This window comes from Chiloscyllium plagiosum, chromosome 31, assembly GCF_004010195.1.
Source record: "Chiloscyllium plagiosum isolate BGI_BamShark_2017 chromosome 31, ASM401019v2, whole genome shotgun sequence".
Lineage (NCBI taxonomy): Eukaryota > Metazoa > Chordata > Chondrichthyes > Orectolobiformes > Hemiscylliidae > Chiloscyllium > Chiloscyllium plagiosum.
This window is the reverse complement of record NC_057740.1, coordinates 41,097,840-41,109,160: the sequence shown is the minus strand read 5'-3', so window position 1 is coordinate 41,109,160 and position 11,321 is coordinate 41,097,840. Positions and strand designations below refer to the sequence as shown.

General features: G+C 45.8%; 1 protein-coding gene across 9 annotated transcripts in view; it reads left to right on the top strand.

The window, feature by feature from the left end:
* LOC122565478 (cAMP-specific 3',5'-cyclic phosphodiesterase 4C-like) overlaps window positions 1-8,369 on the top strand; it is a 334,615-nt gene extending 326,246 nt beyond the window's left edge. For all 9 annotated transcript variants that reach the window (XM_043721488.1, XM_043721491.1, XM_043721489.1 and 6 more), the window contains 2 exons: window positions 301-483; window positions 5,912-8,369. In XM_043721488.1, the coding sequence (XP_043577423.1) occupies window positions 301-483; window positions 5,912-6,568 (840 nt within the window). In that variant the 3' untranslated portion in view covers window positions 6,569-8,369. The remainder of the gene's footprint in view (window positions 1-300; window positions 484-5,911) is intronic.
* The last annotated feature ends 2,952 nt before the right edge of the window (window positions 8,370-11,321 follow it).

The following is an 11,321-nucleotide window of genomic DNA, read 5'->3' as shown; positions in this document are numbered from 1 at the left end:
GTGACAGACCTGTCCCCACCAGTACTGTCCCCCGGTGTTATACAGAGACAGACCTGTCTGCACCAGTACTGTACCCCAGTGTTATACAGTGACACACCTGTCCCCATCAGTACTGTACCCCAGTGTTAAACAATGACAGACCTGTCCCCACCAGTACTGTACCCCAGTGTTATACAGTGTGAATATTGTGTCTGACCCCAAGACTCTTACCTAGCTTTGTGGAGAGTGTAGTCTATGAAATGCTGGCCTCTGGGTTGTGTCGCTGCTGATGAACTTTGTGCTGTTGATTTTTTTCCACAGGTTCTGCAGAACATGGTGCACTGTGCTGACCTGAGCAATCCCACCAAGCCGCTGCACCTGTACCGTGTCTGGGTGGATAAAATAATGCTGGAGTTCTTCCAGCAGGGAGACCAGGAGCGTGCGCGGGGAATGGAAATTAGTCCCATGTGTGACAAACACACTGCTTCCATCGAGAAGTCCCAGGTCAGTGGAGAGAAACCCCTGGGGTAGGGCACTGGGGCCTGCAACCACCACCACAACAACTCCACCTGGGTCTCCCATTGTTGGGCCGGAGAGACAAAACTCATTCAGTGTGAAAACTAATTTTATGTTGCCTTGTCTCCTTCTTTACACTTCTTACTTTTAAAGATGAAAAATCACCCAACACCAGGTTATAGTCCAACAGGTTTATTTGGAAACATTAGCATTCTCCGCAATCATCTGATGAAGGAGCAGCGCTTCGAAAGCTAGTGCTTCCAATTAAACCTGTTGGACTAAACCTGATGTGTGATTTTTAACTTTGTACACCCCAGTCCAACACCGGCATCTCCAAATCATGACTACTTTTAAAGAAAATATGAGTTGAGTGAGGGGAGAACCATCCAGCCAGGTTCTCTCGAGTGCATTGGGTTTCTGATTGGCTGTAATGGAGGGAGAGCCCAGTGGGGGGCCAGACCTATCAAGCGCCACTTGCGGTGGATTTGGGACTGGAGATCATTTCATGGAAGCTCCAGGAATATGTGGACAAGCGGAGGTCACATCCAGCTTTCCTGACATGGGCGCCTGTTCTGATCAGTCTGAATCTCTCACCTGTGAGGCAGATAACGGTAAATTTTGAGGTCCTCGTTGCAGAAGCATCTTCAGTACATGAATGTGCAGCCTGCCTAGATGGAAGCTCTCCATCACTTTCTCAGGACAGCTGGTCTTGCATGTTAAATGTTTTCCATCTTTATTGCATCTCGCTCCTTCCTGATTTCCCAAAGCCTGTCCACCATCTACACGGCACAAGTGAGGAGTGTGATGGAATACTCCCCACTTGCCTGGATGAGTGCAACCCCAACAACACTCAAAAAGCTTGACACCATCCAGGACAAAGCAACCCATTTGGTTGACACTGCATCCACAAATATCCACTCCCTCCACCACCAACAGTCAGTAGCAGCAGTGTGTACTATCTACAAAATGCACTGAAGAAATTCATCAAAGCACCTACCAAAACCATCGCCACTTCCATCCAGAACTTGGCCCTGCAAGTTCCCCCCCAAGCCACTCACCATCCCAACCTTGAAATATATTGCTGTTCCATCACTGTCGCTGGGTTGGAATCCTGGAATTCCCTCCCTAGGGGCATTGTGGGTCTACCTACAGCACATGGACTGCAGCGGTTCAAGAAGACAACTCACCCCCACCTTCTCAAGGGACAACTAGGGACGGACAATAAATGCTGGGCCCAACCAGAGATGCCTATGTCCCATGAGTGAACTTTAAAAATTCAGTTCCATCCCACTGTAGAACATCAGCTGTCTGTCACAAGTTAAAATAAAGGTATTGATAGTTTAATTTTGATATTTTTGGGGGGAGTGGGGGAGGCTGTGATTTAAAATATTTTCCAACAGTAATTTAGAAACAAACTGATTGCAGATGGTGAGTGTTCTGCAGCTCTGTTGCCCTCTGCTGGCTGCTGCTTCAGCCGTTCAGTTATTGCATGTTTTGGGTTGGAATCCTTCCAGGATTTGCCGGGAGGCTTTCAGAGTTAAATGTGAATGTCCTGGGCACTGTGACAAGGAATTCAGTGAGGCATTTGGAGGCGGAGGGGGGGGTGGCCTTGTGAGTTGCGGGGAGGAGGAGATGGTGTGTGGTGTGGTGCTCCTGCGGATGAATCCTTAAACTTAGAGTCCCCTGTGCCCTCTCAGCTGGATATGAAAGTTCTCACGGTCACTGGGAGGACAGGGAGATCTGTCCAGCATTTACTCCTCAGTCACCAGCATGGGAGTGATGTTGCAGCTTTATAAAAGATTGTTAAGGCCACACTGAGAATACTGCGTTCAATTACAGGCAGGATGTGGAGACTTTGGAGCGGGTGCAGAAGAGGTTTACCAGGAATAGGGAGTTTGAGAATAGAATCCCTACAGTGTAGAAACAGGGCATTCGGCCGAACAAATTCACACCAACCCTCTGAAGAGCACCCCACCCAGACACACCCCCCTACTCTATAACCCCATATTTCCATGGCTAATACATCTAACCCAGTCATCCCTGAACACTGTGGGATAATTTAGCACGGTCGATCCACCTAACTTGCATATCTTTGGACCGTGGGAGAATACCAGAGCACCCAGAGGAAACCCACGCAGAGACAGGGAGAATGTGCAAACTTCACACAGACAGTCGCCCGAGGGTGAAATGAACCCGGGGCTCTGGTGCTGTGAGGCAGTAGAGCTAACCACTGAGCCACCGTGCCACAATGAGCTGTAAAAAGAGGTTGAGCAAACTAGAGTTGTTTTCTCTGGAGCGGCAGAGGCTGATCGAAGCTTATAAAATAATGAGGTATAGATAGGGTTGACAGTCAATCAGAATCTTTTTCCCAGAGTTGAAATATTTAAAATTAGGGGGCATGTATTTAAGGTGAGTGGGGGTAAAGTTCAATGGAAATATAAGAAGCACGTTTTTTACACAACGAGCGGTAAGAGTCTGGAGCACGCTGCCAATGGTGGTGATGGAGGCAGAAACAATTGGGGTGTTTAAGGGGCTTTTGGGTAATCACATGAACAAGCAATAAATAGAGGTATATGGACCATGGGCAGTGCAAAGGGATTAGTTTAATTTGGCATCATGTTCGGCACAACACTGGCCTGAGCATCTGTTCCTGTGCTATACTGTTCAATGATCTGGTCTGGTGGTTATCAAGTTGCTGTTTGTAGGATTTGATTTTAAAATAGGATCAGTTCCTGGGATGTGCACACGCCTGGCTAGGCCAGTATCTGACATCCATCCCTCATTGGATCCAAGTGGCTTGCTTGGCCATTCCAGAGGGCAGTTAAGAGTCAACCATGTTGCTATGGGCCTAAAGTCACACATAGGCTAGACCAGAGTAAGGACAGCAGATTTCCTTCCCTGAAGGACATTGGTGAGCCAGAATTTTTTTAAAATGACAATTGACAATAGTCAGCATTCAGCTAGCTTTTATTTGTAGATTTAGTGAAGTAATATTTCACCAGCTGATTGGAGTCGAACTCATGACCCCAGAACATTAGCCTGATGTTCTGGATTACTAGTGGAGTACCATTACCCCTCTGCCATGCACAAATTGGCTGGCCCCTTAGTGATCACTGTCACTTCAAAAGTGTTTAATTAGTAGTTAATTGTTTTGGAACATCTTCTGTTTGGGGAAAAGTGCTCAAATTCAAGAACAAGAGAGCAGAACCTTAAAATTCTACACTGAGCGAAAAGCAAGATCCTGCAAGTAAAGCAAAAAATGGAGAAGAGAGAAATAGAGTGAATGTTTCCAGTCCAGTATGACACTTTGGAACACAATCTGTCTCTATTCACAGATTCTTCCTGACCTGAGTTTCTCCCAGGCTTTTTGTTTTTACTACCTTTAAATTGGAGATGTGGAGGTGCCAGTGTTGGACTGAGGTGGACAAAGCCAGAAGTCACATGAGACCAGGTTATAGTCCAACAGCTTTATTTGAAATACGAGCTTTCGGAGCAGTGCTGTTGGACTATAGCCTAGTGTCCTGCGACTTCTGACTTAATATTCAAGTCAGGCCATTCAGGAGTGATGTCACTTAAAGGGAAGTAGAAATCTGGAACTCTGCCCCCTCACCCCTCCTCATAAAGGCTGTTGAGGCTGGGGGTCAATTGGAGCTTGAAGGCTGAGATCGTTAAAGGGTCAAGGTAGGAAACAATGATGAGAAGATAGACAGGTACAGCAGTATCGTGGTTATCTTGCTGCACTCACAACTTGGAGATCCCAGTTAATAGCAACACAAGTTCAAATTCCACCATGACATCTGGGAAAAATAACTTCACCCACCATAAGAAACCAAAACCTAAATAGAGAGGTGGACATACCACCAGCGCTTCACCGGAGACTCTCACTGATGATGTAACCTAGTCGTAGTGACAAAACTTCTGAAAACAAACCTTCCAGCTCAGTGAGCTAACTTACATACTTATCATCAACCTGAGCTACAAATCTTCTCAAAAGTTGATAACTTAAGTTAATTTGGAATAAATAGCTTCCATCAGTGACAGTGACCAGATTGCCATAAAAACTGATCACCTATGTCATTTAGGGAAGGGAATCTGCTGTCCTTACCTGGTCTGGCCTACATGTGACTCCAGACCCATGCTATGGTAGTTAGCTCTTAACTTTCCTCTGAAATGGCCAAGGGAATCATTCAGCTGTTTTCAAGCAGGTGACTCAAGATCAGCTTCTCGAAGGCAACTAGAGATGGGAATGAGAGTTGACCTTACTGCTGATATTCACGCAGTGCAAAGATATTGTGATGAATGAAGAGTTTGAGGAGAGGTTAGATCAGGAGGAGTCTGTGGAATCCTCTGCCGTAGAAGGTGGTTGAGGCCAAACTGTCGAACATTTTCGCGAAGTAGTTAGATATAGTTACAGCGTCATAGAGGTCTACAGTATAGACCTTGGCCCATCACATCCAGTCAATACCCGCCTACCTATTCTAAAGGAATCAAAAGATACGGGCAGAAAGCAGAAACGGGACTGAGTTAGATGATCAATCATGGTCAGATTTAATGGTGGAGCAGACTCGAAGGGCCGAATGGCTTATTCCTGCTCCTAAATTTGATATTCCTATGTTACCGTCTGATGGATAGAAAAGTTTAATATCGTGTTCCACTGAGCCAGATGAGAAATGGTGTAAAATGTAACAAGGTTCCTGAAATAACTGCACAGGGGCTGGTATCCCATCACCAGGTCACCCTTTATTTACACAGTACACTGGCTGTGGGGCCAGCTAGCTCAGAGTCAGCCCCTGAACTGAGGAGATACTGAAGGCCCCTGTTTAATTTTTTTCCCCCAGCACCCATGTTGTGTGTGTGTAGGTGTCGGACACAGTGAAAAACAACAAGTGTGTAAATCTTTATTTATATTCCACCACCAAGAAGACAGAAAACAGCCAAGTGGCCAGTGACGAGCAGTGCCCTTCACATCAAAGGGCAATGCAAGCCCCAGTTTATCTTTTTTTCTGTTGGCAGTGGGCCAGCTAGCTCAGAATCAGTCCCCTCCTCTGACACAAACAAGAGAGAGTCCTTGACACTGGTCCAGCTCCCTCAGAGCCAGCTCTCAGAGTGAACAGGATACATTCCTGTTTATTTTTTAAGGTTATTTTTATTACCCCCACACTACCGCCTAACTGCAGTAGTGCTTATTCTTTTTCCCCAGCACCCGTGTTGTGTGTGCAGGTGTGAGACACAGTGAAAGATACAAGGTGCACGAATCTTTATTCAGTTGGTTCCCAGTTTATCTCTATCAGCTAGGGGTCCCTGATTGGCCCAGTTTAACAACCCCAACCAAAGATCTCATGCTCAATAAGATCCCCCTGGTCCCAATCACGACAATTCCCTGACTGGCTTTTCGCGTTTTTTTTTCTCCGCTTAGGTTGGATTTATCGATTTCATTGTGCACCCTCTGTGGGAGACGTGGGCTGACCTGGTTTATCCAGATGCCAAAGAGATACTGGACAACCTGGAAGACAACCGTGATTGGTTTGACAGCATGATCCCTCACAGCCCGCCTTCATCCAGCTCCATGGAGCTGGGAGACAGCAGCAAAGTGGCGGACAGTCTCCTGCTGGACATCACAAGGCACAAGGAGGCAGTGAGCACTAACGCCAGCTCCTTTGAGGAAATGCACAGCTGCAGCAGCCCGGAGACTCCGGACACCGACTTCTCGGAATCCTCAGAGACCATCGAAGTTGGCCGAGTCCCTTACTCCAGACAACCAGGCGTGGGCAGCTACATGACCCGAGCCCCCCTCTACGACAGCGAGGTGGGCAACTCGTCTGCTGAAGAGGGCAGTTCCAGGGATTCGGGGAGCAGTACTCCGGAGGGCAGGTATCAGCCTCCCCCTAACTACCGCCCCTTCCTGTTCAAGGTCCAGCCTCCAAGGGGAGGAGCTAGCCAAATGCCAGACAACACAGAGGAAGGGTCAGCACAAAGCAGCAAACAGAATCTGGTGGAAGGGTCAGCAGACAGCAGTAAACAGAGCCTGGTGGAAGTAAAAGGAAGCATTTCAGATCTTCAACTGGGCACCTAACAAGAAGGAGACGTTGTACATTATTTAGTAAATTCATTCTTTTTCTGGTATCAAAGCACACACAAACCAGCTGTTGCTTTACGAGTCGAGCAGCTGAGATCTTCGCTGTGAGCTGGTGAGGAAGGCAACAGGAGAGAGACATTTTGGGCCAGTGCCAGCCACAACAATGACCAACCAAAAGGAAACAAAAAAAAAAATCCAAAACGAACAGTGCCGTGATTCTCCCCCCACCTTCTCTGGGGTGCAGGGGGAATATGTTTTTGAAAATAGGAGGTCGCTGGCAAGAAATGTATCCAAACGAAATCTGAGGGAGGAGTAAAGAAATCAGATGGAGTCAGGAAGGAAAAACCATCTTAAAGAGCAAGATTTTATTTTTCCTTTTTTCTTTTTTTAAAAATAAAATACCTTCAGCAAAAATTAAAAAAAAAACTGTGAAGGAGAAAAGGTTTCAAATGTAGCCGGGGAAGAGGGTGCATGTGGCAAAGGCAGAGGACAATGGTCACTGGCCGTGCTGAGAACTGTCCCTCGAACTGGGAAGGTTGAGTCAGTTGGATCGTGGCAGAGTCCAGCACTGCACTGGAAGAGACTGGAGGACACAAGAAATCGATGCCTTTTTAATTGAATTGGAAACTGTCAGCAGCATGACAGGACTTTTATTTGAACAAACAAAACATTTAAAAGGAGGGTTCGTTGATCCTTTTTTATTTAAAAAGTGATCTGTATTTTTCTTAAATGAATATTTTTAGCAATTTTTTTACACAATTTGACTTGTGATTATGTGAGTCTTGGATTGGATCATGTTGACCACTGCCCTTAATATGTGTGCGCGGGTGAGTGTGTGTCTCTCTGTCTGTAAATGTGTGTGTGTGTGTCTATCTAGCTGTGTGTGCGCGTATCTATCTCTGTTCATGTGTATAACTATCTGTTTATGTCTGTATATGTGTCGCTATCTGTGTGTGTGTGTGCGCGTGTGTTTGTCCTGTTTCCTCACCCCCCCATCTGTTTCTGTGTCTCTATCTGTGTGTGTTTACGCACGTCCCAGTATCTTTTTGTGTGTTTCTGTGTTCCTATATAAAGATAACAACAATGTGAAATACAGCCAAATAGACTGATTTGCTGTGTTTCATACTGTTGGTATCTGTATTGATTTCCCTATGCCTACTGTATTTACCTATCCAAGTGTCTGTGTCTGTGTGCGTGATGTTGTGAATAATGGAGTCTGTGCGTGAGGCTGTGTGAAAGTGACTGAGGATGTTGGGAGTGGGAGGGTGTGAGTAGGGCTGTGATGGAAACATTACACACTGGTTATTGTGCAGTTAGGTTTTCTCTTCAGCCTGACTCCTTCGGCCCCGTGAAATCATTGGAAACTTTGCATTAATTCTCTGTGCCACCAAACATGGATTCCCCTAGTTTCTGAGTTAAAAAGTAATGCTGAGTTTTGATTGCTCAACTGAAGGGGTGAATATTTACCAAACAACAAACAAATCCTCATTGTTATAGACCCAAGGGGCAGTTTCATGCCCTTCCCAGGGACATGTTGTGGACAGTGGAATTGACTGGGAGCACCCAGTGCTTACTTACTGCCACATCCCACTGCAGTCAACTTAAATCCTGAGCAAGCACACATCAGGAGGGGGTTACAATGTGCACAACGGAGAGTAGAACCTGACGGACTGTGACAAGCCTGTCCCAAAGCACTTGCTGCTGGATTGAAGGCCTGGTGTTGGGTAAGGGGGCCTTCTGAAACCCACTCTCGTCTTCTCCATGACCTCCATCTCCATCCCACACCCTCACACCCCACCCAGCATCCCGCCCCAGGATTCCGGTCCCCAACCACCTTGAACCCTGACCTCTCCAGGAAGTGGGAGATACCTGTATTGAAAGACCCCTCACCCCCCCCCCCATCTCAATGTGAAAGTTTTAGAGAGCAATCCCCCCTCTGTTGAGAAGGGGAGGGGTTGGGGAGGATGATGGGAATGCCATTACAGTACTGCGTGACAGCCCATTGCACCACTTATGAAGGTGATCTGGGCTGAGGACAGAATCCCTAACTGTAGCTCAACCTTGAGCTAAATTCAGAGCGTGTTTCCTCACCGGGCTACAGAGAAGGGCTGGTATTTTCCTCCCTGTACTTTAAGAATATCATACTCCCTCAGAGTCCAGTGTTTGAATGAGGGTGAGGGATGTTCAAAGGGTGATGCTTAAATATTCAAAAGTGAAGATATTGCGACAGCAGATTACAAATGAAAGGACAGGCACACTCATTGGATAAACTGAGGTGAGAATGAATTGATCTGCAATTGTGCCTGCCCCTTGTTTTGGATGTTCGGCCTTACACAGCATCCACAGCACAGAAACCAGTCACTCAGCCTCACCACTCTAGAGCTGTGCTGGTGATCCACAACTACCTCTTGCCGTACTTTATTGTTCTATTCTGGGGAAATACGGAACTGGAATCTCCTCAGTACGTTAGTTACAAAGGCACACGTGCACGTTCTTAACTCATCTTCTGTCTGCCCACACATAAAAGCAGAAGTGAATCTCAAGGTGCCCAAATGCAAATAACTCAATTAAAATATAATTAATATCCAACTCCCAACATCAGCACCTCCTAACTCTCCTTCATGTGTTTATCTAGAAATCTATTCATACAATTCTCCTCAACAATTCCCTGTGGGAGCTTTGTTCCACATTCTCCCCAACCCCTAGTTCTTCAGTGACTATCATTAAGGTATGCCCTCAAATCAGAGCAAAATGCTGTATATGCTGGAGGCCTGAAAAAAGAATAGTGTTGGAGAAACTCAGCAGTATCTGTGGAGAGAGAAACAGAATGAAGAGTCCATTGACTCTTCTTCAAGACAGTTCTGAAGAAAATTCCTATCAGATTTGAGACATTTAACTCTGTTCCTCTCTCCACAGATGCTGTCAGACCTACTGAGTCTCTTCTCTTTCTGGTCATGTTTTATTTATGGCCCTTAATCATCTAAGTGAGAACATCCAAATAATTGCACTATCAAACCCTTGAATAATTTTGATAACCTCTTATCAAGTCACTTCCTTGTCATCTTTTTAGGGAAAAGAGTCTGTTCAAACCTTCACTTCAGTCTCTTTATCAAATTAGTCCAGTAGCTTTTCCATCTTTGTCACTGGCTCTGTGTCATTTTTGTAACTTGAAGCATGGTCTAATCAAAGTCTGCAGAAAGATAGGATCTCGTGGTACTATCCCTACCTCTGGGTCAGAAGGTCCTTTTTCAAATCCTGCATCACTGAAAGTCTGCCAAAATATGTCTGAAGAGGTTGATTCAAATATCTGTAGAAAGGCCAGAACTGTGCACATTGAAGATTGAAAGAAGTTTAATTTCTGCCTTAAATTTACTTCTATCCTTAAGAAAACAATGTTTCAAGTTAACCAAAGAATGAATCCAGGGCTAATTGTAATAATCGAATGTTGACTCAGACTCAAGGTACATTGCAGATGGAAACAAAGGTTAGCACTAAGAATGGCAGGGTCTTGGAAACATTTATCTTCAACCAAGGGAAGTGGGGCATTCCACACCATGTACTGTATATAGATAAATGAATGATCCAGTTCCCCAATCCCTCAGTCCCAAATTCAACCTTTGATGCCTAATGCAGCTGCTGTTTAAGATGCTTCCATTTTCTTGAAACCAAAGGTCAGTTTCTGAACTGTGAGCAATGTGTGTGCTTTCCCCCATAAAACCCTACTACACTTTAATCTTCATCTGGCATTCCCATTTCATCTACCCATTGTTCAGTTTTGTGCAGCCATTCCACTCTTGTCCATGATTCTCGTTGTGAACATTTCCTTCATGTTCCATGACACTATGCCCTCAACCAGTCTGCACAGAGTCTGCACCCCTGGGTGTAACACAGAGAACCTGCATTCTGTGATATTCTGTCAATCTGCAGAATTTTCACCAACTTTGGGCGAGAGATTTGGTGGGCAGGAAGGAAAGTTCGAAGCAGGGTTTAGGTCAGGGATAGGATCTGGAGATGTGAGACTGTGAGGGAGGTCAGTGATTGGTGGGAGTCCTTCCGTTCTGCAGAATACACACAGTTCCCACATACTCCAATTGGCTAATTACGTGCTGACGTTATCCTCTTCTTAACTTTCAACCTGTGACGTACCTTCAGCAGGTTCCAAACCATCTTCCTGATTGGAAAATCCTGTTCAGGAAAGGGGAATTGTTGTGTTATTCCCCCTCCCATCCTGGTTTGTGTGTCTCCAGTTCTTTAAGAAGGCCTGTCCTGGACAAGCCCAAGCTTTAACACACTGATTGCTTCTGATATGGATGAGAGCAGGGTGAGAATTGACCAGCATTCTGGAGGGAGTCACAGTGAGGGGTCCTGATGTTGGAGGGGCAGCATTGAAATTACAAAGTGTGGGCTTTAAAGCACTAACCTATCCCTAGTTTTAAAGGGGCATTGCAATGTACTGTTTGGGGGGGCTGGCCCACAAACTGGAAGCCTGCTCCGCAATCTATTTAATGCTGATCGTAAGGGAGGGAGAATTGGGCTTGATTGTAACATCCAACAGAATCAAAAGACTCCTTTGGGTTGGGCAGGTGAGATGGTATTGAGGAGTTGTTGTTTTCAGAATGCAGTCGACTCGAGCAGACTATGTCAGAACAACTAGACTCCCCACTGTGGCTTCAGTTTCTATTGGAGGGGGAGGAAGTGAGTGGCTGCAGATTTTAGAGATCAGTCAAAACGTGGTGCTGGAAAAGAACAG